This window comes from Lepidothrix coronata, unplaced genomic scaffold (assembly GCF_001604755.1).
Source record: "Lepidothrix coronata isolate B3197 unplaced genomic scaffold, Lepidothrix_coronata-1.0 Scaffold1, whole genome shotgun sequence".
NCBI classification, from domain to species: Eukaryota; Metazoa; Chordata; class Aves; order Passeriformes; family Pipridae; genus Lepidothrix; species Lepidothrix coronata.
This window is the reverse complement of record NW_016690181.1, coordinates 16,795,516-16,823,409: the sequence shown is the minus strand read 5'-3', so window position 1 is coordinate 16,823,409 and position 27,894 is coordinate 16,795,516. Positions and strand designations below refer to the sequence as shown.

The 27,894-nt window shown below is 38.7% G+C and overlaps 1 protein-coding gene across 1 annotated transcript in view; it reads left to right on the top strand.

The window, feature by feature from the left end:
• TRIM66 (tripartite motif containing 66) overlaps nucleotides 1–27,894 on the top strand; it is a 52,229-nt gene that overhangs the window by 1,656 nt on the left and 22,679 nt on the right. The window contains exons 2-10 of the mRNA XM_017807122.1: nucleotides 8,825–8,928; nucleotides 12,762–12,909; nucleotides 19,101–19,233; nucleotides 19,871–19,987; nucleotides 21,779–21,893; nucleotides 23,100–23,246; nucleotides 23,374–23,491; nucleotides 24,450–25,345; nucleotides 25,874–26,035. Coding sequence (XP_017662611.1) covers nucleotides 8,825–8,928; nucleotides 12,762–12,909; nucleotides 19,101–19,233; nucleotides 19,871–19,987; nucleotides 21,779–21,893; nucleotides 23,100–23,246; nucleotides 23,374–23,491; nucleotides 24,450–25,345; nucleotides 25,874–26,035 — 1,940 coding nt within the window. The remainder of the gene's footprint in view (nucleotides 1–8,824; nucleotides 8,929–12,761; nucleotides 12,910–19,100; nucleotides 19,234–19,870; nucleotides 19,988–21,778; nucleotides 21,894–23,099; nucleotides 23,247–23,373; nucleotides 23,492–24,449; nucleotides 25,346–25,873; nucleotides 26,036–27,894) is intronic.

Below are 27,894 nucleotides of genomic sequence, written 5' to 3'. Positions count from 1 at the left end.
GTCAATAGCAAAATGGAATAAATACTTGTTTATTTCTGTATTGAAGTTTCTCTATTTACTTCCTCATTCTTTTGTAGGTAGGGAAATTCTGTGGGAAACAGTAGGATCAGAGAAAAGAAATAATGAACAGTAAATGAGGTGAGACACCAGGTGCAGAGACTTAGTTGATATATGAGCAAGGAAAGCAGCAAAACCAAAACATCTGTGTGTCTTAATTAAGTCAACGACTGAAACTGCTGCCACCATAAGTCAGCCAGGATAAATTTGTGAACTCTCGTGCTGGCACGATGCTAAATGTTGCTTGTCTTATCTGCATTGATTGCTGAGTTATGGGCAGTACAACGCCAACTCAGTTTTCACTGTTATCTTTAGGTATGATCACACATAGGTGCTAATAATAAACTGTACATGCAAATGCTAAACCATCTTAGCTGAGTAAACATAAAATATTGCCTGTAAGAAAAATGTGTTCCTTACTCACTATTGGATTCTTTAAGAAAGTGGAAGAAAGGAAATAGTAAATGTATTTCCAAGTGAAGTTAATCTGATATTTGTTACAAAAAGCATACTTGAATTTGCAGGTTTCTGTATGCTTTACTACAAGTGTAATTAAAGTACTCTGATAACAGAAAGCTCTTTTCTAGTTTATTGTTTTTGTACTGAAATTGCTGAGAAGCTGGAGGTAAGTGGTCCTGATATTTGGTGGGTGTTGGTGTTGGAACTTACTTTTATACCTTTGTGTGTTTACGGTGACTCATGGAAGAAAGCTCTGAGATAGCCAGAGCTCATATGGAAAAGCTGGATACACGTCAGAATGTGTATAGCTGTGAGAACTGAGAGTTTGGAGATAATTTGAGTGGAAAAACATCTTTGTGAATTTGGCTCCTACATATGCTTCTTATATGAAGGGAACTTTAGGATTCTCAGTTTTAATTTTCTTTTTCTTTTTCCTTTTCTTTCCTTTTTCTCTTCTCCCTTCTTCTGCAAATCTTCCTCTCTGTAAGTTGTTCAATGATTTAAATTGTTTCAGTGTTTTAAATATTAATTTCAAAAGTAGCAAAATGAGGACCAGTTTAGGTGCATTGTTGTGAGCAGCTCATGTTTTTGCAAGACTGTCTCTGCTAAAGGATTGATTGATTTGGTTTTGTTTTCCTTAAGGAAAAAAATAATCACAGGTAACCACTGGTCAATCACAGTTTAGACCCCTGAGAACAAGGCAGATCAGGAAAGATGTACTGGAACACCTTGAGGTTTCTGCTAACTGATATCAAGCCCTGGTATTACTTAGATTGTTTGTGGCTGAATTGGGTAATTAGTTTAACCTTTAAGTTACACTTTATGTTAGTAAAATGTGATTAGTAGTTGCCCAGTTTTGTAAAATGCTTTGTGAAGTGTTACATTTAGTTGTATCATGTTTTTATATTGAACGTGTGTGGTTTTTTTATGCAATTCTATTTTAAAAATGTTCTTTGCCCTTTTGTAGTTCTCTAGGTTGGATAACAAAAATCATGGCAAATGACTGCATAATTTCTGTCCACATTCTCTGCATGAGTAAAAAACTGTATCTTCTTGGGTTATGTTAGCTTAATGCCAAGAAATGTAACAGGGTTATGTATTAGGGAAATGCAAACTGATTGGATAAAACTAAGAGAAAAACAGACTTTTAAAGAGAACAAATGTGGCTTCAACTGTTGACAGGTGTCCACTTGCTGCATCTTATTATTTCCTCCTGAAAATAAACACTTTTCTTCAGCTTGTGTGGTGTGAGGTATATGTAACCATGCATCCCTAATTGTGAACACTTGTTAGTGAGGCACATCCAAATGTCAGCCAGGCATTGGTCATAGTTACATTTAATTTGGTCAGAGATATCTTCAAGGGGGTTTGTTTCAAGAAAAGGATTGAGCTCTAGGACTCTTTTGGCTCTAGACTCATTTTCAGTGTGAAGTTTTGGCATAAGAAGTATGATGTACTGGCTTAAGGAGACTCCAGGTGTCAACACACAGTGCCTTAGCTTGTATTAAGTCTGTATTCAAAAATAATAATAATAAAAAAATTGACAGAGTTCTTCAAACCATAATTAGGCTTACAGTGAGACAGTTTGGCTGCCTTGGTGTTGGTGCAGCTGTGGTGTCTCCAGGACTCTCAAAATATGTTTTGATGCACTCATACAAGGAAAGTGATGCAATGCAATGCATCTATTAACTCTGAAGGAAAACACCCTTTCGATTTAATTAGAGCCACTTAACACCACATACATGTTTTACATCTAAAAACGGAAGTAGAAAGGTTATTCTGAAGACAGAAACTGTTCATAATGTGTATGTTTAGTCATCTTAAAATGGATTTAAAGTTAGTCATCCCATTGCACTGTGTTGTTCAGCTGCCAGATCCAAAAGGCAAGTGAAACAATGAGGGGTTTAGTTATATAAATATGAAACTGTAGAGTGGGAGGTTGTCTTCAGAGCTGTTTCCTATAACCTATAATTGGGTCTCCAAGGAAGTGTAAATTATGCCTGCAGCTTGAGCTGTAGTTAATGCTCTCTGAGAATAATTATTCTGATGGTTGTTGGAGGAAAAAGAGCAGAGGAATAGGTGCAACATGTGGACAACAAGTATAAATGTGGTGTGTATGGTACCTCCACTGTTTGTTTCTTTATGCTAATCAATTCTCGTGATAATAATAAGTTAATTATCTGCATTGATTTATTTCTGAGGCGGCCAGCTTGAGGATTCTTTCTTTTTGAACCTGACCAGACTGGAAGACCTTGAAACAAAACTGTGAGCTGCGGCTTTTCATGTTCAAAAGGTCTTTGTACTCGGTGTCCATACGTGGTGGAGAGGTTACACTTTGCACTTTCAGAGGTGATAGCTGCAAATTATCCATAGCTCTGTCACTTACAAATTAGATTGCTGCAATATAGGTGGAGTAAATACTTGAGGGCACTCAGAAATTCTAGTTCTTTATTTGTGCTTCTACAAAGGAACACTCTGTCTGAGGGTCGCTACCTTGATGTCTGCTTACTATTCCCCGGGTCTAATGCAATGTGGCAACTTTCATTAATGGAAATAAAAGTGCTGTGGGATGTGAGAGATCTGACCTGGGGGAAACTAGGGCTTGAACGCTACATGGCAGAAGTTGGTTGTTTTCCTGAAGGCTGATCTTGGACATCCCAGGTGTGGAGTTGCAGTGTTCAGGCTGATTAACTGTGTCTGACTACTGGACTCTCTGCCTTTGAATTTCCATTTTTGCCCAACCCTCTGTCGAGTTACTATTGCTGATGGGAGTGTGAGAATGGAGATAAATGTGTGGCTTGTGAAAAAGGGCTGCAGACCAATTCAGCAAAGTAAACATCTGCTGTTGAAGCTTTTCAGGGCTCAGAGATGCCTGTACATAAGCATAACCACACACAGAGATATTGTCACTTCTAGTGCTGCTGTCTTTTGTGGTGGTGTTCAGATGCATTATCTTACTACGGATGGTAGTTATAGGAGTAGCAGGGCCCTGGAAGGATGTCAGTGTAAGACTATTCTTCTAAATCCCACATGTGATGAACCTTTGTGGGAGTCTGTTCAGTACACTGTGGTCTCCAGTGATTGTTCAGTACTAGCTGATAACTCAAATACGCTGCAAATAGCTTGTATGTGTTTTGTCCCCTCATATAATCCTGGAATAGGGTTTTATTCTGTGTATCCCAATGAAGCAGGGCTGAAATCTAACATCAGGATTCTTGCTAGACTTTCTTTGAATTCGTGGTCATCTCTGTAGCAGTGAAATGTGATGCCATAAATAATGGTTTCAAGCACCAAACAGCAGGAATCCATGAACTTCTAAAAGATAATTTATGCAAATTTTCCTACCTCTTTCCTGCCAATTTAATTTCCATGCAAAAATAGAGCATGTCAACAGCTCTTTCAGCTCTTTGCTTCTTCTAGAGGTTTTGATATCAATAATGGACTCTCTTTAGGCATCATGATTGCACCATAGCTGAATTTGGCTCCTGATCTCTTAATATGTAAACTGTTGTTCAAATCCTGTAATTCCATGTTGAATTGCTGCTTAGATCCAGAAATTGCATCATTCTCATACGTGCAAACAGTGAGTCTCTAGGGCTTCTGACTACTCTTCCCTTCACCCACAGCGCTGTAATAATGATATATTTAAATGAGCTGTCTGCCAAGTGTAGGTTCTTAAAACAGATTAACGGTGTTCTTTGAAGGCAGCGGTAAGGTAGAAAGGCAAGAAAATATTTAGGGAATGGCCTGCAAAAAGTACTGTGGGAGTGAATGGCATTGTGAAACCTGCTACAATCAGGATTTGGAAAAGCTCTTCTCTTTCCACCTGAACACCTGCTCCAGGTTTTTCTGAGGACTGAGAGAAGAGCCAGGCAAGAAGGGAAGTAGGATACTGGTATTCATTTTAACTATGGGATTTTTATTCAGGAAAAATACAACCAAGGTGAGTTATCGGAGACCTGAATGAATCTGAGAGGCGTGAACAAGAAAGGCGGCAAGAGGAGAAAAACTTTGCACCTTGTAGTGGCCCAGTACATCTTTCTTCCCTGCTGATTTGTCAGCATTCCAGGTCAAAGAAGGGGGTGCATCCCCAGATATTCCATGAAAGGTGTAGTGACTTCAGTCTTCATCGTGGCACAGCTTGATTCCAGGGAGCACACTGTGTGTGCAGCTCTTAATAACACCTGCTCCCTGATACAGGTGACTTTGTGGGTGGCTCTCTGTTTATCCAGAGCACAGGTAAGGGGCTTCTAGGAAATTGTACTTTACTAGTGATTTGCACTCTGAGCACAAGCACAACGTAGTGCGCTCCCCTTGTACTGTTGACGTAGCTGCTGCTTGTGACTATTTGTAAATACTTGTGTGAGGTTTGCTTAATTTCAGGTTAATTGCTTTGCAAACCATTCTTCAGTGTATTTATTATGCCAGGCTAACACTAGATTCTTTGGGGAATTTATACTGAAAAACGTTGGGCAATTCCAGAGAGCAGAGATTTTTATTAAATGGAAAAGGTATCAAATAGGCCCAATTAGCTGAACAAGTATGATCTCTCAAGCCACCGCATCCAGGTAAGCCCTCTTCTAGCAAGATGAAAATCTGTCTTCTGTGCTTTTAATAAAGTCTTAGAGATAGAATTCAGTATTAGGACAGGTAAGAAGGTGCTTTTGATTAACCCTCCTATGAGTAGGAAACAACTTCTGATACTGTATTGCTATGGTGTCCCCATAATTTTTTCTGTTAACTGTTATGCTCTTCTTTTTTTGAATTTTTTTTTTTTTTTTTTGTAATTGAGCTGAAGGCTCTACATGTCTTATGTTCATCTCAGGGGAGTTTTAGATTTTAAATCATTATAATTTACAGTTACCTGGATATTTACGATACACTTTGACATTTACACAATCAGAGCTGAACTTGATGATCTGTGGTAGTGAGTTTAATACCAAGTTCTGATCTGTGTGCATGCAACTTGTTCCATGTGTATCTCTGCAGCAGCACTGATTTCAGTAGCATAATTTGGATATGAAACCTGGGGGAAAAATTGTGCCATGGCATTCAGGGCATCACTTTTGGAGATCCCTTAATCATAGGGGCAGTAATCATAATCATATAATCATAAAATTGTAATCAGCAGTAATGTCATCTACCTTCAAAGTCTCGGCTGTTTCACATTTCTTAATACCACTGCATTTCTCAAAATATATAAGGAGGCTTTTGTGCAGAACTGAAATCCATGCATGATTTATGCTTTCTAAGGGTGAAAAGTATTGAAGTTTGCTTAAAATTTTTTTAATTTAAAAACATTTAAAAGACGGTCTTGCTCATTATCAAATTAATGCATTCTAATTATACTGTATTCTATACTTCACTGGTTTGTAACAAATTAGCAGAATTTAAAGTTCACATGAACATGCCTGAGGCCATAAGCATTCTATTAAGTATCATTCAATTGATATAATTTGATTTAACATTCCACACTAACTGAAATAAAATAGTAACTTCAGTATTAACTTTTTTATCTTCTGTGGTGTGCAGACAGAAGTGGTCCTTGCTATGGCAAAGTTCTATGTTTTTGTTTCCCAGTGAGCAGCAATTCCCAGAAATGTTTTGTGTAAGACTGCGTGCTCACTCGTGTGGCATGTAAATGAAAGAGTAACTGTGAGAGTCATGCATTTCTTACTTCAGAAAGTAACCTGTGGATAATTTCTCCTTCAGTCAGTTTGCAGTGTATTCTGTAGTGTCAGTATGGAGGTCTTCTCTTAGCGTTTGCCAGATCCAGAACTGGCCCTGCTTAGGCAATGCTGTTATGGGAGAAAGAAACTGCTTCCAAGTCTCAAAGGGCTCAAGGCGATTCTCTGTGAAGTCAGGAGATGGTTTCCTATTAACCGCGCGGAGAATTAGAGCTTGTCCCATGAGACTTATTTGAGAACCTGCTCGGAAAGGACGTATCTTACTTCCTAGCTTTTCAGTCACAATGTATCTGTCTTTTTCTTTCTGCTGCTCTTGCAACTCTGGCACTTTGTACAGTTCTCACAGGGAAACTTGAAAACTTTCACCTCCTAGGAATCAGCGCTACAATTCACTAGTGCTTGTAGTATGCACCATTTACGAGGAGTAGGAGGGCACTGTCAGTGTAACACAGCTTGTCTTGCAGTGCTCCTGCTGTTTTGACATTTCTCTAGAGAACTGAGCTGTTAAGAGATATCTAAAAGATAAACACACACACTAATTTGGGAAAAGATGGAGAGGTTTCAGTGTGACCTAGTGTGGTGTCCTAGAGTGTAACATATGAAGACATGATTAGCTACAAAAATTACAGGTGATTAAGATACCTTTTCAGCTGCACTCCTTATATTAAGGGTGTAAAGTAGAGGAAATGTTTAAAAGACTTCTACAGCTTTCTGCCATCACAGGCATCTTTATCAGATAAGTTTTTATCATCTTTGTAACTCCTGTCACCAGAATACACTTAAACAAGACTCAAGTTACACCCCCAGAAGATGAGCAGAGCATTGGCAATTGCTTGTATAGCCCTTTCCCCTGGGATGACTTGTAGCTGAGTTGCACAGTCGCCTGTGGATACTGCTTGTTCCTTCTTGTGTCTACATGAACAGTCACTGCTGTATGAAATGCACAGTTAAACAAGTAGTTTAGGTACACCATAGTCTGCTACTTGGGCCCCTAAATGACAGCTGTGTCGTAAATGCAACCTTGAAAAATAGTAAACAATTATACTTTTGCTTTTATGTAAGATTTGGACTAAAAGAGACCTAAGCCTCATGGAAGTGGTTCTTAGTAAGGTGTGCTCTTCAAAGGAGATGTACCAGAACTCAAGGTTTCTTCAAAATATTCATGAATGAAAGTGAACGTATTCAGATATCTGACTGTGTGGTGCTCTTGTCGGAAGTGGTAATGTAGGAATGTTTTGGGGTTTGTGTGTCAATGTAAAACGCTGCTGTTAAAGCTACAGTACCCAGCTGTGAAAACGGGAGAAATTCAGAATTAGTATTGTGCATCTGGTCAGGGACTGCAGGAGCCGCATTCCAAGCGGCAGGTGATATTAAGCACCTTCAAAACATGAGTCTCTGTTTAACTATTTAATACAAAGAGAAATAAACAACTTAAGGTATAATTAACCTACAAGTCACTCTCCATATGCAAAAATAATTTTAGTTAAGGAAGAAGTTCTGAACATAATTCAGAAGAATATTGTCATTGATCTTGTTTTTAAAATCTTGCTTTGAGTGAGTTTACACTATTTAGTCATGGAAAATTCTGTTAGTTATCATAAAAACGTGACTTGGCAAAATGAGCATAGCACTGAAATTCTGCTCTCAACAAGACAGAAAATCTTGGATAAAAAAAAGACTTGGTAAGGTAAAATAGACACTACCACCATCTCTGAAGGACTGTTTTCACATCTACAGCAACTTACAGAAATGGGGTCAGAAACATGCACCATCCTTTTAAAAAAAATGGCCAAATCAATGGACTGGAGCTTCTAGCCAAATATAAGTCCTAGCTCAGGAAGTCAAGAAATGAAATAACAGAGGTGAAAAAATGCAGGTGTGCATTTATGGACACCTTCTTGAACTGTTGGTTCTCATCCCAGACAGACACGGAGATTCATCCCAGTTGTGCTCAGCAGATAACGATGGTGAAACCAGGTTTTGCTGTTCATATTGTTCTCTTCTTTTTGCTTTGCTTTGCTTTAGGGGTGGTCATGTTTTGATAGATGGTTTGCAATTCTGACTTTTCTTTATGAAACTTTTTTTTTTTTATCCTTTACCTGTATTCTGACTTGTTGCTTCTGCTAGCAGCATGTTACTCCTCTGTCACTTCACTTGGATAGCATCCTGCACTGTGAAACTAGTATTAAGGAGTGTATGTTTTATGCTTGAATGTTCCTCTGGTGATGTAAAGCTGGCCCTGGAGAACCTTAGAAAATATCAGAAAGCACAACTAGATCTGTAACAAGGGAATACATTTTAAACTGCAACTCCTTTTTAATGAAATCTGTAAGCCTTAATGAATTAATTTGGACATGCAGATGTAATTGATAAATATTGAAATAAGTCAACTGAACTGTAGTGTTTTTCTAGAGATTTTGTTGCTTTGTTTTTCTTTTCTATATATTGAACTAGATCTAGCCACATGTAACATAGGGCTTGAAGGATGCCTTAGTTTCCTGGAACTGCCCATGTGAGATATAAAAACCGCAATACTGAAGTGTGGTTTGTATAATTTCCTGGTTCACAGGGCTGATGTGCATTGTTTTATTTGTGATGGTTTTCTTTTCTTAAAAATTCAGGTATCCTTTCCTGTCCTGTGTGCAAACAGACCTGCTTTGCAAGGGATGTAGTTGAGAATTTCTTCCTCAAGGACTTTCCAACTGGTGATTCAGCCATGGCAAAGGTAAGTGAAAACCACAAAGTTGGTTGCCTTGTGGGTTGTTGAAACAGTGCCAGATGAACATTGAAAACAGAGCAAATTTTGTTTTGAACAACAGACTCAACAGTTTGCTTAGGCAGCACTGGAATTACTTCACTACTAGAGTTGGACATACTGACTTCATAGTACTTTTTGAATTTCAGTTGAAGAATGAGTTTCACTCTCTATATTTCAAATAGCCAATTAAAAATATTGATCCTAGTGTATCTGCCATAATCAATATATTAGGAAGATACTGAAACTCCTGGATTCCTCATTGCCCTCTTTCTGCTCTCAACAAAAAGTAAAAATATCACAGAATAGTCAGTGTTATAAGGGACCTCTGGAGATCACCCAGTCCAACCTCCCCACAAAGGCAGGGTCACCTAGAGCAGGTGCACAGGAACGTGTCCAGGTGGGTTTTGAATGTCTCTGGAGAGGGAGACTCCATGACTTTCCTGGGCAACCTGTTCCAGTGCTCTGCCACCCTCAATGTAAAGAAGTTCCTCATGTCGAGATGGAACTTCTTGTGTTATAGTTTGTCCATTGCTCCTTGTTCCATCACTGGGCACCACTGAAAAGAGTCTGGTGCCATCCCCTTGGCACCCCTTTGAGATATTTATATGCATTAATGAGGTCCCATCTCAGTCTTCTCATGCCCAGTTCCCACAGTCTCCCCTCATAGGAGAGACGCTCAAGACCCCTCATCATCTTTGCGGCCTCCACTGGACCCTCTCTAGTAGCTTCTTGTTTCTTTGAGCTGTGGAGATCAGAACTGAACACAGTACTCTGGATGTGGCCTCCCTAGGGCTGAGCAGAGGGGGAGGATTGCATCCTTGACCTGCTGGCCACAGCAGCAGATTGTTGACTGAGTGGTTACAACAATATTACCTATTAGATCGTGTGGGCAATTATAATTTTCTGATTGTCTGTTTTAATGATAAAAAAGTCACATCACATTGCATTTTCCCATTGGGGAATGGATTCAAAGGGTAATCAGAAGACAAAAAGTATTACTACCTTGGCCTTGTATTGATACTGTACATAGATGGATTTCACTTCTGTTGAATACCCAGTTAACAGGCAGGACTATTCTTGCAGTTTTGTAGTTGCCACTACTTTGGGTTGACAGGAGGGACAAAGGACAGAAAAAGGTGTGTCTCTTCCCCCTGTGTTACAAAACATGAGCAAGATTGATTTCAGAATGTGGTAGTATTACCTTTAGCTGGGAGTTAAAAGAGGTGAAAACTTGTCAAAATTATTCTGTAGTCTGCTGGCTATTTTATACAAAATGGGGTCCAAAGCAAGGGAAGAGTGACAAAGGAGCAGGGATACAGGACTTCACCTTCTGCACCAGCTTCTGGGCCTAGTCTGTCTCTTTTGCACTTTTGATTCCTAAGGAAGCTAGATAGCCATATTGGATATTCAGTTTCAGGATCATTGGGTGGAGGTGAACACTCATCCTCTTTCTTACATTAAGGACAATGTCTTTCCACTCCACTTAACCTCTGTAGAGGCAGCAAAAATTTGTAGCAATGGTTCTGTCCCATGCAGAAGGCTTGAGACCTCCTTAAATTGAGACAATGACTTTCCCAGCGACATGGTTGGAAAAAGTTCTAAAGGGGATGCACTTCTTCCCTGTCAGTCATTTCTGTGTTTCATTTTTTTCTATTGTTAAAAAGTAAATAATGTGTAACCTAATCCATGAAATGTTCTGGGGAAATAAAGTCAGTGCAAGCAAAGTGTGTTGACATTCTCAGGTATAAGTTATTTGTAGAGTGCCACATAACTTGATCTAAAGCAAGAAGGGGTCTATTCACATGCACCCTTCAAAGAGAAGAAGCAAATTCATGAGATATTGCTGAATGTTTAAAATGCACTTACTATACTGGGATTTCTTAATTACTGTGACTCGCATCATTTACTTTTCAATGAGAATTTGTGTAGAAAGGAAATCAAATGAGAATATCTAATGTCTTCAAAAGCACTAGATTTTTTTTTTCAAACCATCTTTAAAAGAAGGTTTTTCTTTTCTGTAATCCCTTAGGAGCCCTAAGAGCTGTTCAGTAAAGCATATTTCTCACTGGAGCATATGAGTACCCCAGAGCAAATTGTGAACCTTCCTCATAGTTTTTGGCTTACTTCCTTTTTATTAACAGTCAAGTCATGTAGCTTGCTTGCTTACTGTCTTTAACCACTACCATCAGCCCCCAAATTAAAGCCATAGTTTCACCATCGGTGACATCAAAAGGAGAAGCACCAGGTCAGCTAGCTGAGACAGCTGAACTGCCATCATTCTCTTAATTTACCTAATATGTTCAAATGGGAATCTGTCAGGGAAGCAAGATGTCTCTCAGTGTGTGAGACAGTGAAGCATGAATGATAGAATGTGCTATATGCCAGCAGCAGGAGTTTCAAAAATATGCAATTCAGAATCTCTTGCTCAAAAGCCCATTTCCATGTCATAAATAATGGAACTCTGAAAACACTCTACAACTTAAAAGTAATGTTAACACAGAACAGTGTCAACATAAATTCTAGTCAGACTGACAGCTGAACTGTTACAGGTAAACCTGTGTTTAAGCAGTTTTGGTTATTGCAGAGAAGGAAGAGCATCACTCAACTTTTGAGCTGATCCCTAAGCTGGCCCTTGATGGGCCTACATTTTAAATGAGACACTTCTTTTCATATAACCAGCTTTGCTCCCAAGCATAAATAGCCTTGCATTTTGGTTACGTAAGTTTTATTAGGCTTTTTTGGTTTAAATTATGACATGTACCTTTTGGAAAAAAAATGTTGATAAGCAAATGGCTAAAATAGCAGAATGGCTTGCACAGGCAGTTCCCTTTCTAGACAATTAAACACATTTGAAATTTTGCTTTGTTGTCTTATTGTCAAGAATTGCCCAATCTGTTAGAAAAAAACTGTGAATATTTAGAAACTCTTTAACAATGAGTTGATAAGAGTGGTTTATACAATGTTAAAGCAAATAGAGTAAGCTCTAATTTTAAATAAAGCAGTATAGATTTAGAGTAGCTCTGCTGACATAGCTCCAGTTTACTTTCACATACACAAAAGCAGAAATAACCAACTTTTTTTTTTTAGTTCCTTAATAAATAATTAGTGACAAACAGAAATTAATGCATGACAAATGATGTAAAATGCTTCTGCATAATGCTATAATTACAAAGGAAATGGTAGTTAAAAAACTTTTTGATGGACTTTCTAACATTCCACATATTTACTGGGCAACCTAGACTATCTTTTCTGAGGTAGAAAATATCTGTGTCTATCTATGTAAATATATATATACACAGAAATATATAAAAGTAAGATGTACATTCATTTGATGTGTTAAAGCCATCAGTAAGTACTACAGCACTAACAGAAAGGGATAGAGCATGCCTCTCATTTTCAAAGTGACTTTTAACCTAACCCTCCTTAACTTAAATCAAACAAGTCTTATTTCATAGTTTCATTGCTTTTTCAGTTCACAAGAAACAAGTCATTATGATTATTTCTTCTGACTTCATGTGTAACATGGAGCCTAGAATTTTGCTGAATAATTGTTGCATCATGTCATAATAATGTTTGATTGTGCTAAAGCACAGAAAGACAACCAATTTTATTTGAAAGCTTCAAGTCTTAATTGTATTCTTCTCCCTTTTATACCATAACCAGAATCTTAAGATAACTTGAATTGCATTAGTCTGAGAACAGAAAACATTAAGCTTACCAGTCTGAATCATGGTCTACTAAAAATAAGTTTGTACAGTTAATTTGTTATCCTTGTATGTAATTGCACTTTTTGTTCTTAGAGCTGCTCCATGTGTAAAGAGAAGAGACCTGCTCACAGTCTCTGTACCAGATGCAATAAGTGGCTGTGCAGCTCATGTACAGAGGAGCACAGACATGGCAAGGAAACTGGAGACCACTTCCTGTCTGTATCCCTGAAAGGCTGCACAGGTACTGATCACACACAGAAATGTCATTTCTTCTCATGTCAGTTATTCAGTTGAAAAAGGAGTAGTTGCAGGCTCTGTGCCACAGACACCATGCCCTGGCTGTGTGACTCAGAAGGTTATGTGCCTGTCAACGAGAGATTATTTGATTTTCTCCAACTTTAAGTCTATTGCCACAATCAGCATTCCACAGAATTAGAAAAAGTTTGGATATTTGTGTTTCACAGGTATGATCTTCTCCACACACCTTTCCAATATGTGGAGTGAGGAAGGCTACAAGAGCAACAGGCCTTGCCCTTTTAGTATTTCCATCCTCCTTTGTGTAATTTTATTCAGAAAACTATGATAAAGCAATTCCTGTGCACGTGGGCAACGTGTATGAGGGAGTCACAGACAGCAAAAGGCTGTGATCACCACAGGATGTTCCTTTTCTAAGCCTGGAGGGAAAAGCATATGTCCTGAGTGTATTTTGCCATGAGCAAGCATAAATGAAGCCCGCTGGCAAATATGTCTCATCCCTATGCGAAGATGATCCACAGAAAGTATTACCATCTCCTATTACTGCTCCTTATTTTCTTTACTCATATGCCAGAAATATGCTGTGGAGTATCCTAACCTAAACTTATGTAAGCAATTTGTAACCTGAAATAAGAATTTTTCAATTTTATACAGTGATTTAAGTTTATGCTTTGCTAAGGTATGAATTTATTTGTGCTAGAGAGTTTGTTCTGCTCTCTCGTTCTTCTTCATAAGGAAGATGAAGGACAGACAAAGGAATAAATATAGCCAACTAGTTATACTTTTGATTTAATTTTTTTCTTTAGTATTTTTCTTGTGGAAGCTTGTACTTTGTACTTGCCATAGTTGGAGTTCTTTTAAGCACTGGGTGGTCACATCAAACAGAGTTTGAGGCACTTGAGACATGATATGCCTTTGCCAAATAGGGTGTAAAAAAAAAAAAAATTCTGTAAGAATGGTAATAATAAAAAAGCACAGATTATATTTAAATGTTTTTGGGTCTTTTTCTAGAGAATAATATAAACTGAAGTCCCCCAGTCCCCTCTCAAATGCCCTGATTGGATGGACAATATGTTTTTCTTCTTGAGTTGATGACAAGATAAGGACTGTGGTTTTGAAGCTCCAACTGTTTATAATTTCATTTCACTTTAACTAAGATTACGAGCTCATATTGTTGACAAATACTGTTAAGAAAATATATGTGTGACTTAGTTGTGGGTTTGTGTGTGCTATATAAATAAAAAGATGCAAACACATAAGATGAGAAAAAATTTTAGGTTAGTGCTAAATTCTATATGCTGAAAAAAAACCAGGAACAAGGGGATTGGTACTGCATGTATAGGCTAGTTAATACAAAAAATTATTTGGAATGTAATCTGTGCATTATTATTATTATATATTTTATTTATTTAGGACAGATATCCCCTGAGAATACTTCAAAGAAAGCAAATACTTGAACTCAGACTGTTGGTTTGGGGTTTTTTTGGCTTCTGGAAATAAACCATGCTCTGCTTTGAGATTCAATTGCCATCTTCAGTCTGTGTATGGTGCTTCTGAACAAGTCACCTTCTTTGTAAGCCCTTGCAACAATTGAGAGATTTTGCACCTTTAAACTGTTCTGTCTTTTGCAATTTGCTTTACAAGGGCCAGACCTTCTTTTGTCATCTGAAAAGTGTAAGATATCCTGGGTCTGAAATGAAGTAAAGTAGGAAAAACCCCTCACTAATCCTCCCTATTTCTATTAATTTTGATAAACTATTTCTTCCTTGAGTGACAGAACTAGAGGAGCCTGGCTTCTCCGGGAAACTTTTCTGCTTTTTCATGTTATCTGTGCTCACTGTAATACATCTGATCACCCCCTACCATGCAGAGCCTGCAGCTCTCTGACAGAATTCCCCTTCCAGTGACACTGGCACATCCTCTTGCTTCCTTCCTGGGCCATCCACTGCTTGCTGAGTGAGATCCAGGTCACACAGCTGAATGGCTGAGTTGGATGCCCAGCAGCATCCTTAGCCTGATGACTCCTGAGGCTGTGGTGCAGAGCAGTGTGCCAACTTCATCCAATTTTTGAGAATTTACTCTTCATTCAAATTTGTATTTAGATGCTAAGGGCATGGGGAGAGGCAGGACTGGGCTGGGCCAGAAAAATGTGATATTTTATAAGAGGAAAACAATTTTAAAGTAGCCTGATTTCATTTTGTCTACTGTCTCATCCTTTGTGAGTCTAAATAAAGGCCCACAAAATGACTACTGATGGTAGGGGATTCCCTGAGAGGGCTTCTTGGTATTGGAAATACCAAGAAGTACTGGTGTTGGAAATTGCTTTCTTATTGGAAACAGGTTTATGAAACTACTTTATTTGTATCACTTCCATAGCCTTTTGGTAGCTTGGAGGTGGGGATGCGTGCATGTGCTAGTTAGAGTTCGTTGTTTTGAATGCGCTTCTTGAGAACCGGAATGGAATGTTATGGGAGTGTTCTGAGTCCCAGTTGATTAGCTAAAAGTGTTACTGAACTTCTACCAAAAGACCTTGTTTTTTAAGCATAAAACCAGAAATATAGCACACACACTGGACAGTGTTGTGATTCCCATCTCTCCACTCCCCCCCCCAGTCTGCCACTATCATTTATATGTTGTATAGTTGCTCTACTGTATTCTTGTTAGCTGAACCACTTCTAGAGGTACTATCAAAAATTGCAGTTCTCTTTTGAGTGCCAGACAATTACTGCTGGTTGTGAACATGAAGAGATGATGAGAGGTGATTCACAGATGAGTTAAACTGTGCTACCTACTGTTTTTCACACACACTGATGTTTCCCGAGAGTTAGGAAAAAACTGAAAACAAAAAAACCCCTCCAAAAAAAACCAAAACCCAAAACAAAAAAAACCAAAACCAAACCAAAGCAAAAAAAGCCCTGAAAAGTTTCTGGGTCTGTGACCACAAGACATCAAAAATTTTGAAATCTACTTCTGGAATGCATTTGATGAGCACTGGAGAACTAGATGCTAGCAGCATGAGCCAAAACTTTGTGACAGATCAAGCAGCAGTCTTGGAGGAATAATCTCTGAAGAATGAGCATTTCACTGGAGGGTTCTGTATTAACACTAGGAATAAGTTAAATCAGTTAAGTTCAAAGTTCTTCAGAATTCTTGAACTGCTCAAAGTCACAAAACCAGAAGCTCCCTTAGTCCCAGCTTTCTCAAAAGAACATTAGGTACTAGTACAGACTCTTTCCTTTTTATATGGAAATTTGTGCTTTGCAACTGAGAAGAAACAATCCTTTTGTCAAAACTGTGTTAGAGGTAAATGATCTGGTAATGGTAAATGATAATATCAGCTATATACAGGCTAGTGCACAAATTGAATAATTTTCTCTTTGCTATACTATCCTTTTCTTTCAGTCTCTCAAGGTTAAGCACGAACCTACAAAATCAAAGTTTGAGCCATTGTGATTTATGCAAGTGGAGGGAGAACTGTATTGGCTAAGATGAGATTGCTTTTCCAAAGTTGACATGAACTGGTTAGAGGAAGAGAGATTGAAAACTTTCTGTTAATTATTCAAGAGATACACCTGAGATAAAGAAAATATAGGCTGTAGAAAATGGTGACTCAAATGATGAATTATCGGAATTTAGGGCAACTGAGCTTTCCCTTTTCATCAAATGAGGTTCTTATCAAGAAACTAACATGGATAGTTGTGGTCAAGGTATATGTTTCTAGAAGAAAACAGGCTTTTGCCCTTGTTTAGCACCTGATTTCTAAGTATTAAACTTATTTTTAAACTGAAGAGTGTTGCTCTGAGTGTAAAGTAAAGTAGGTCAAGAATACCACAGCTCAGTGGCAGTTCTCACTGACATGTCAATTGAGTCAGGGGATTACTAGTGGCAGAGGATGTGGGTTTGTGTTGTAATTAGATAACACTGATTTTATCCTTAGTTTGTATTTGGAATCTGCCTGTCTCTAAAATCTGACGTGGTACTAAAAAAATCCCACTGATTTCTCTTGGATAATTACAATCACCAAAGGGTAAAGAACCCTTTACAGAGAGAAAAATGGAGAAATCATTATATAAGATTGTGACTAGGCTTCATTATACACAGACCTTAAAGACAGCATCTCATTATAAGCTGGAGTTTAATATGGATAATTTGATCTTGAGTTTTCAGAAAAACAGCTTGTATGCTTTGTGGATGCTAAACACTTCCATAGGTTTTTCCAACCCATGAATCTTGAGATAGTTATTATGGTCTTTTTGTTTTCCTTTTAAGATGTAAAATCTGACCCTATAAGGGAGGAAAAGATGATCTTTGACATCCACATTGGCTATATATTGGTTATACAACCTGCTTGCTGCATATTATTTGCACAGGCAGCTGCAGGTTTTAATACAAAAGTACATGTTTGCAATATAATCAGGAAAAAAATATTGCTTTGAAGGTGAGTTCAGTTTATACCTTGCTAGAAGAAAGTATTGGAGAAGAATAAAAAAATCTAATCTAATTTCCTCTTTTAATAATGCTATCTATTAGCATTTGATTTAATAATTATATAAACCAATAAACTTCCCAAAGAATAAAACATGATACTGCAGTAAATAATTCATAACAATGTAAACTATGTAATGCTTTTGTTACATAAAATCTCAGCCTAATCTGCCACAAATTATCTTCTTGCACATTGTTAAGAAGGCAGAAGGAAAGTCAATTGAACTGGAGGAAATAAATCAACCTTCTTAGAAATATTTAGAGTAGTTAGCAATCTAAAAACTAGGCAATTTGATATGTTGTTTTAGAGCGTGGCACAGATTTTATCCCTATTTTCGTTCTCATTGTCAGCCATCAGATTTTCTTAGCCTTTCTACTTCTCTGTTGTGGCTTCTCTGTCACTTCTTCCAATTTGAAGTGACTGAGTCAGTATAGCTTGTTGTATGCTGTGGGTTTGTTATTGCAATATTATCACTTCAAAAGCTTGATTCCATAAAAGGCTCCATTTTGCTACAGGATGAGAGGATGATCTATGAGCAAATGATATATAAATAATAAATATTTTTGTATAATTTAAAGTTTTTATCAATATTTGTTATCTAATAATGATTGCATTATTTAATTTCTCACGTGTTGATAAGCAATAATGGGCTAGTGTCTTTGTTGGAGTACTCTGAGGATGCAATCATGTGATTTTTCTTGTTGTCCCTGTGTGTATTCCAATGTGCTAATAATGTTGATGGTTCTGTGGACACAGGATTTGAACAGTGACCTGCATAAATCTGTCACTGTACCCGAGCTTGTGCTTTCTGTTCGCTTTGAAAAAACAATATTTTTCACCAGTAATGGTGATGGCCTGTCCTTACATTGGTTGATAAAATTAGGCTCTGGAATCTGTGCTTTTTGGGTCCAAGAAAAGAGCTTTGGCCTTAACTGTTAATGTAGATGTACTTGTGAATATCTAATTTCAGAGTTTGTTTTGCCATAGTTTAGCTTTTCTTTTCTTTTTTTTTTTTTTTTCCTGGCATTCATGGCAGTGTTCCTTCTTTCTGAAACAATTCTACCCTTCAGGAAAGAGTACAAGAATAGATTGTACAGAAGCAGTGCTTCCACTTTGCATATCCACTGTCCATTCTTACTCTTCATCACACTACTCTTTAGAAAATCCTTTAAAAAATGGATTTTAGGGCCTGATATCAGCCCTAGCTGCTGAACTTTATAAACTGCATTGGACCAAACACAAATTTGAGAAACAATTGCTCATATGACTTTTTAAGAACAAAAGGTTTCCTTGCTTCTACTGTGACTGCAGGTTTATGTAATATGTTTGCTATTTACATTTTACAGTCCAGTTTTGTTGAATGGTTTGCCAGACCAGGGCATTCAAAGTTGTGAGGCAAGTGCACCAAATCATGAGAGATACTTAAAACTCATGAGAATTTGGAGGACAATATGAATTTGTTTTGATGCCTCTTTTTCTGATCCCCTCTGATGTGCTTTGTAGGACATATAAGGCCAGGAAAAAATATAAACAATCCCTGCTTCATATAATCGGATGGTTCCAGTTCTGCACCTTTTAAAAATATCAAGACTTTCCATACAATTGCGAGTTTGGTTACTCTTTTTCTGAACCCTAATGTTCAGAAAAAGAGTCCTTGTCAATGACGCCATTGTTTTATTTTTTTCCCTCAGCAGCTGAAGATGAAGCAAGCGAGTTTTCCTTATTTTGCCCAGTGCACACTCAAGAGCCACTCAGGCTGTTTTGTGAGACCTGCGACACCCTGACCTGCCGCAGCTGCCTTCTGGCAGAGCATAAGGAACACAGGTACCACACGCTCATTGCTTAATCATAATCAAGGCTAAATCTGTAGCTAATTGATATCTAAGACTTTTCATCTGCGTTTCCTGTCAGCTGATGCTGCAGGCTGGTCTGAACTTAAAAGCCATGGCAAACTCAGCTCAGTTGTCTTATGCCCAGGTGGTGTAGCATGTGGCTCACTGCCCTCACAGGGGCACTCCCTGCTCTCAGCAGTGTGTACCTTCCCAGCTGTACTGTCTGCCCAGATGCTGTGTATGCAGAGAGTTCCTCATGACTGTGCTCAAAGGCACAAGTTGAACTCTATTCTGAGCATGGTTCGAATACTTAACGTTTGCCTCTACCAGGGACTTCATGACTGTACAAGACCCGAGTTAGCAATGCTCAAGCATGCTGCTTGCCTGTGGAAGTGTGTGAGCCATGTAAGGAATTGTTTATAGACAGGGACATGTTTTGTGACATGAGCCTGCCTGTACGAGGTTTGATAAGGTTCAGCTACCACAGAGAGCGCCTGTAGTAGAAAAGAGGCAGGGCATCATGTCCAGACAGGTATTAAGGCAGCTGGTCCCCTAAACTCATCAACTGATAGGTTGTTTATTTATGAACATGGAAAAACATAGTGTGAGAATTTCCCCTTCTTTTACAGGTTCAGACATCTTGAGGAAGCTCTGCAAAACCAGAGAGTTATTCTGGAAAATGTTGTAACCAAAGTGGAAGAGAAAAAAAGTGGGATTCAGGTTTCAGCTAAACAGATTGAAGACAGGTAATTGCTATGCATTATTTTTTTCCCATGAAAGTGGGTGATATGCAAAAATATTATTTTCACTAAATGTAGGTTAACAGAATTAAGTGCAGCTGCTATATTTTTTCTTGGAGGATAGGAAATAATAGGAAGATTAAAAATATCAAATTTGTGTTTGAGTGGTGCTGACAAGTCATGGTATTGTAATACATGATTCCGTAGTCTTTATAAAGCATGTGACAGTTGACTTCAGAGATAAGATTTTTTTTTTGGTATAATCTGGTTCTGAACTAGAATTTGAAAATATCAGGAATAAAGATAATTTTTAAAATACCTTATTTCTTAAAGAAACCTGAAAACAAGCTGCAATGCAGTCAAGACTAATACAAAAATGAAAATATTTAATTATATGAACTGGATTTCAGCTACTGGTTATGCAGTTAGTAGCTGTTGGATCTCTCTTTGGCATTAATGAAACCATTTCAAACACCTTCAAAGAGTACAAATCTATTTGTACTGTTTATACTCTAGTATAAAGTGGAAGGTTTTTGGATGTATTCTGTGTGTATTTGTTGACAAAGAACTTAAGACTGTTCTTGGCATGATGTTTGCGCGAATCAATCAGCATTAGCATGTCACGTCCAGAGAGCAGTGGTCAAGGTTCAGTGTCCAGATGGAGACTGGAGACAACTGGTGTCCCTCAGGGGTCAGACTGGGACCAGTACTGCCTAATATCTTCATCAATGACAGAGACAGTGGGATCAAGTGCACCCTCAGCAAGTTTGCAGCTGACTCCAAGCTGAGTGGTGCAGTCGACACGCCTGAAGGATGGGATGCCATCTGGAGGGACCTGGACAAGCTCAAGTGGGCCCCTGTGAATCTCCTGAGGTTGAACATGGGCAAGTGCAATGTACTGCACCTGGGTCAGGGCAACCCCTGGTATCAAGAGAGGTTGGGGCATGAAGAGATTGAGGATAGCCCTGGAGAAGGATTTGGGAGCACTGGTGGATGAAAAGCTGGACATTCACTGGCAATGTGGGCTTCCAGCCCAGAAAACCAGTTGTATTCTGGGCTGCATCAAAAGCTGCGTTGCCAGCAGGTCGAGAGAGGTGATTCTGTGCCTCTACACCATGCTGGCGAGATCTCACCTGGAGTACTGCATCCAGCTCTGGAGTCCTCAGCACCAGAAACATGTGGACCTGTTAGAGCAGTTCCAGAGAAATGCCACAAAGATGATCAGAGGGACAGAATACCTATGAGGGTGTGCTGAGAGAGCTGGAGTTGTTCAACCTGGAGGAGGGAAAGCTTCATGGAGACCTTATTGTGGCCTTTCAATACTTAGAAGTGGTTTCTAAAAAAAGATGGGGACAGACTTTTCAGTAGGGCCCCTTCTATAGGACAAGGGGTAATGGTTTTGAACTGAAAGAAAGTAAACTAGATAGAAGGAGGAAAAGTTTTATGATGAAGGTGATAAAACATTGGAACATGTTGCCCAGAGGAGTAGTCGATGCCCTACTCCTGGAAACATTCCAGGCCAGGTTGGATGGGGCTTTCAGCAACCTAATCTAGTTGAAGATGTCCCTGCTCATTGCAGGAGGTTTGAACTAGAAGACCTTTGAAGTTCTCTTCCAACCCAAAACATTTTATAATTCTATGTTTAAAGAGAGAAGCGAGAGAACTAATGGGAAATGATACAACTTGCATTGGAATTCCATCAACAGTTAGATCAGTTCTTGTAACAAATAACTACTGAGCTGTGAAAAAATGACATATCAGTTGACTCATTCAGGGATGTGTATCTCTTACCTGTAGGTTGCTTGAAGTAAAACATTTGTACAAAAAAGTAGAAAACCAAATAAAAATGGCCAAGATGGTTCTGATGAATGAAATCGATAAACGAACAAACATCCTTCTTGAACAACTTGAAGTAAGTAAGGCTAGTTTATTTGATACCTTGGGAAATTAAACTAAATTAAATTTAACCCCAGTGCCAATGGAAAGAATATAGACTGTGAGAGCTATTGCACCTTTGTTTATATTTTCAAATATTTCTTTTCTTTTTTTTTTTTCCTGCAGAATTTTATGTAGAATCAATGGTTGACAAAGATTCAGGGTGAAGTGACAAAATGTTTGCTTATCATGAGTCAACCACATTTTCTAATGCATTTACAGAGAATATGTGTGCACCTTTTGAGTACCTACAAAACAAAACAGCTTCTGGTTTTAATGTCTAACTTGTAGAAGCCCAGTAGCATCATAATGAATATCCTGTTTCAAAAATGATTCTTTGGTCTGCTTTCTGCAACAGACCCAGTAGTTTTGACTTTTCAATTTTTGGATGTCCAGTTGAAATATATATATGATTTTATTTTGAAATGTGCTGAGCACAAAAATTGCTGATCGGAGTTTCCAGTTCTTGGTTATTCTTGGGTCATTTTAGCAGGTACAGGAAAGACAAGGCACTCAGTATTGGGCTGGCTACCTTGGAACTTATGTATTTTTATTCAAATGTGGTTACTTAGCTAAGTAGCTTTGCAAAAAAGAGAAATTTATGTTATCATTTTTATCTTTTTTAAGCATTAAGTAAATTCAGTGTTCATGTGTTTTGACAACACTTTAGTGTTTGTCTGAGTTATCTATAACCACAGCTGAACTGTGCATGCACTTGCAGTGCTCAGTTGAAGTGCATTGTGGGGGCATTGGATGGAATTGGCAGGTACGAGGTTCAAATCAGACAAGGGCAGGTTGTTCTTCACATAAATGGTGAATAAGTGTGAAACTCCAAGTTGCTATGTGCTGTGCATGGGTTCAAAAGCAATTAGTCAAATTAATAGAAGACTACACTGAGGCTGATAATGTAGGCTCCGTTTTTGTGGTCCCTAAATCATGGAGACTGGAAGACTGTTCTGAGGAAATGGTGCATGCTTGTTTGCTCCTGGGGAAGTCATTGCTCTTCCCGAATTCAGACATATCTCCTGAGCAGGATTTTCTTTCCTTTTATGATTGGTGGTTTAAAAAGAGCCTAAACAACAGTATTGCTGGAAATAATGCATAACGCAGTGCCAGTGATTGTATGCAATATGGGTGTCTGAAGAATTGACAGCTGTCTTCTACTGATTCACATTATTAACAGAAGATCACCAGCGAAAGGAAGCAGAAATTGGAGCAACAACTGCAAGGTGTTGTGGTTTTAGGCAGACAGGTAGAACATGTTCAGAACTTCATCAGCTGGGCCGTGTGCAGTAAAAGCAGCATCCCATTTCTCTTCAGTAAAGAACTGGTAAGAGCAATACTTATTTGGCAGTAATTGTGAGAACTGTTTTAAAGGACTTCACGTTTCTCAAGGAATACATTTTTCATGATCTTATAATTGTGAATAAAAGCATCATCCTTTGATTTGTCACCAGATTGTATTTCAGATCCAACGTTTATTAGAGACAAACAGTAACACAGACATAGGCCCTCCTCTGAAGATCAGATTTACCTGGGATCCCTCCTATTGGACTAAACAACTATCCAATATGGGTAAGAAAAATATACTAGGCAAGTGCCCAAAGCTAGACTACACAGATACAGACAATACAGTACTTTCCAGAAAGGGCTCTCCTTTTTTTGTTTTGACATCCAGTTTTGAAACTCTTGTCATGTCCTGAAGAAAAGCTAATGTAGCTGAGCTGTTTTCCTCAGTTATATCAGTTCACCTATTAAAAGACATCATTTAGGTGTCAGATTCTTTTAGTATCTTAGTGACTGAGGGACCTGAGCAGTCTTGAGACACAATTAATGGGCACAGAGATGACTTTAGGACACTGACTATATAATAATTACAGTGTTATTTATATAACAGATGTAGATTCTGTGACTTTGTTTCCTGACTGCTGTGGGTTTTTACAGTAAATTCAGTTCAGTAGACTGATCAATGATCTAAAAGATCAGTTCTCTTCCCATTTTAACATATTAAAAACTAAATGGGGTAAAACACTATCAAAAGTGTTGCAAGGAGTAATCTTCTCTTGACTAAAAGCATGGACAAGACCATTTCATAGGTCACCTCTATTTCTAGCTTTTATGAGTCTCACCTATGCAATATCAATCTCTTTTATTTTTGTCACTTTCTACCCTGGAAGCTGTCTTTTGTACCTGTGTTTATGGATGAGAGGATAAGCTCATCCTTTAGTAAAAAGTGAAAGTATGAGCCATATCCATCATTTAAGGTAAGATAAGTTAAGGTCAATTTTTCAAAGTGTTTGCTGTGTAATTCAACCATGAGTTCCACTGACATCGGTGGGAGTTTGCTATGCTTTGAAATCACTGAAAACTGTTGAAAAATTTGTCTTGAATGTATGTTGGCAGACTGTTTAGACAGGATATTTTAGTATCTTTTATATATGAAATGTGAATGATGGTCATTTCCTTGTCTCCAATTTTTATTGTGTAAATTTGTCAAGACCGTAAGAGAGAGTAAATTTGCCATTTTTTCCAGGAGGTTTCACAATGGAAGGTGGACACATTTCTCACTCAGATATGCTACTCTGTGGAAATGTTCAAGGGTTACAAACCTCTTTGTATCATGGGCACCATTCATCAGCACCACAGCTGGAGCCCGTGAATAGCCAGGCACATCCATTTCCACCCGCAGTTCAGTGTTCTGCACCTGTGTGTTGCTCACACTGCCTCAGCATTCCACACCCGAACAAAGCTCAGCCTTCTTACCAGGACATAAACCACCATAAAAATTTTCGACAACCTCCCGAAATGCATCAGCAGCACTTCCCTCTGCAGTACAGCCTGCAGCAGCAACATGACAAAGAGCAAAGGGGTGCCCCCCAGTCCGTGAAGCTGATGCAGTCAGGGCTGGAACAGCAGTCACGGTCCGAGCCGGAGAATGCATCTGGGAGGATGGGGAAGCACTTACCACCCCAGCAGCTGCAGCAAACTGCACCCCTGGGTTATGCTGTTGTGTCTCATGAGGCTCAGCAAGTTCACCCGAGCCACCCACAGCCGTTCCGCACACAGGCTTCTCTGCAGGCATCTGCTGGGCAAGCGCAACTCGATCACCTCCAGAAGATAAAATCCAACCACTCGCTGCAGCCGCCCCCACAGCTGCAGCAGCTGCCTCTGCCATCACCACCATCGGGTCAGAGTGAGAGCACCCACAAGCAAGTCATCCAACAGAGCCTGGACATCATGCACCACCAGTTTGAACTGGAAGAGATGAAAAAGGATCTGGAACTTCTTCTTCAGGCCCAGGGACAGTCCAGCTTGCAGCTGAACCAAACCAAGCCACCTCAGCACGTTCAACAGACCATAGTTGGTCAAATCAACTACATAGTAAGGCAGCCAGCCCCAGTGCAGCAACAAAGCCAGGATGAAGCACATGTAAGTTCTCTAAAAATTCTTTCCTATTGTGTTTAGTCAATGTAAGCTCAGAAATGGGAGACACTTTTGACATTTCTTGTATTTGTTTGAACTTTCTATTGTTGTCTTGTCTATGTATGCAGCAGAGGCTTTATGCCTCATGCAGACTGGGCCAAAATTTTCTGTAAAGTGCTGCAAAAAGAACCTGGATCCCAAAGGTCTGAAACTCTAAATAGACATGTTGAGCAGCATATGGGAGAATAAAAGCACCATCATTCCTCCTTACTTCCTAGTAAACAGGAAACTGCAGGACTGCAGTAGTCTCATTCTCCATTTCAACTCTTCTTTTTTTTCTTTTTTTAATAATTTGTTAATGTTTGAGAGAAATCTTTCTCTATTCGTTTTCTACTTATGGTTACTTCAAACATCTCTGTTGTTGTAGAGTCTTTTCGGGCTTGTCATAATGTGTATGCTGTGAATTGGTCTAAATTTATTGCCACTTTTCTTTCTAAGATGTTGAAAACACCAGTTCTTAATTGTGATTTGTAGGTCTCTGAGAGCTCCACAGAACCTGATGCCCAGAAGCCTGCCATTTCTCTTGACAAAAGTGATAGTCCCTCCCTGTCACAGTCACTAGATGAAGAAGCCAGTGTCAGCAGTCACTCCCCTGCAAGCACACTCCAGCAATCAGCTTTCCATCCAGTCAGAAAGGTATAAAGAACTTTTTTTTAAAAACAAAATTTAAAAAGCAAAAATATTATTTGATAATATTGAGTATAATTGGGCATTGGAGTTTACAATCAGGTGGAAAAATTAAAATACATTAGAAGTCAACAACATGGAAGACATTCACAGCCTAACCTTGTGTGCATCTCCCTGTGAAGGTGCCTACACACTGGGCTGTAGCCAGGATCAGCAACTCTTTTATAAGCTGGTAGTGTTTAGGTCTGGTTGGCATGATTGTTAAGCATGAGCTGGTAAATAAATAGAATCTCTCCTTCTTCACTGCTTAAATTCTGTCCAGCCTGTATGTCTAGGGATTTAACTATTAGGACTCACTAACTAGCATAGTAGCAGCAGTTAATTTGGAGGGAAAAAAAAAAGAAAAATCAGAGATGCTGATGAAATCAGGCCTGAGAAACACCCTGCAAAATAGTTGCCCTGGAAGTAACAACACTGATTATTACTGAAGGTGTGTTGTCTGAAAGGGATATAGTTCCATTGTACTTCTTTTTGTTTGTATATAAGCAGAAAAATCATGGTTTCTGTATCTCTAGAATATTTTAGTACATAATAGAGCCAGGCTTTCATCCTTCCACCAGCTGTTGAGGCCCTGACTATTGAAGAAACAGCATGAACAAAACCAGGAGGGCTAATCCTTATCAGTAGATCCTTGCTGGCTCTGGGTATCACCTGTGCATTTGAAACAGAGAATCTGCCTTTTACTTCTCTGTACAGTTTGTTTAGAACACACCGAAGAGCACATTATGTTCTGGTTGCTCAAATCTGTTTGTTACTTCTGTGCATGGCTTGTTTTGCTTTCCATGTAGAAGTCTTTCATGGATATTTTCTCTTGGAATTTGTGTGTGTAATATTGTGGAAGTACTTGTCTTTCCTTACCAGCCTCAAAAAGGAAATTATTTTTCCTTCTTTAGTATGTAACTTTGTTAACTCAACATATTTATGATGCAATACCCACTCAGAGAATTGTTGGAGGTCCCCTTGGGAGTTGTAGAGACATGGAAAGGTAATGATTATTGAGGGCCTGAAAGCAGCATGCAAATCAAATTTGAAAGCCACAAAGAAATCTGCAATTTCTCACTTAATCCTGTAAATGTGATGGAATTTCTGGATCACGCTGATGGTGTCACAAGATTCTGAGATGGTGGTCTTTGGCTATGAACTTTCACATGTGAACCTCTGAGGATACAACACAGGACTGAGGAAAGCTGTGTGGATTTTCTAGGATATGGCTACCTTTACTTTAGGATCTGACTGTAATAACTGAAGATGTGTATTTAGGACCTGAGTAAGACCATGAACCTGAGCTAATACTTTTTGTGTAATGTAGACATGTCCTCAAATTTATTTGTGAAAGTGAATGGTGATGCTACCCAAGTAACTTTCAGAAGTTAAACTTAATGAAGCTGTCCTTTGTCTTCTGGACCTGTAATAGAAGGTTATTCCCAACACCTTAAACAAGAAAAGTCAGAAAGGGGGAAGAAAATGAAAGTAGATGTGCAAAAAGGAGTAATAAAGGAAGAAGGGCTGAGTTGTTGCTGTAGAAGTTGAGATGGCAAGAGGAGAATATTCCTAGAGGAAAAGAAAAGAATTTTTTCTAGTGGTGCTGGGAAGTGTATGCTCTTGTGCAGAAAGCACAGGGATGTCTGGGTTTTTTTGGCTAGTTTTCTGATACCTGTGCAAGAAATGAGAACATTCAACAGCTACAGTACCCCATCTTTCCTTGTACTTATTTCTTCTAATGAGCTGTTTGGGATGAAGATGTAATGTACTGACAGCTCTGGCTATGCTGAATTAGAAATGATGAAGGGAAACAGCACAGTAAGGAA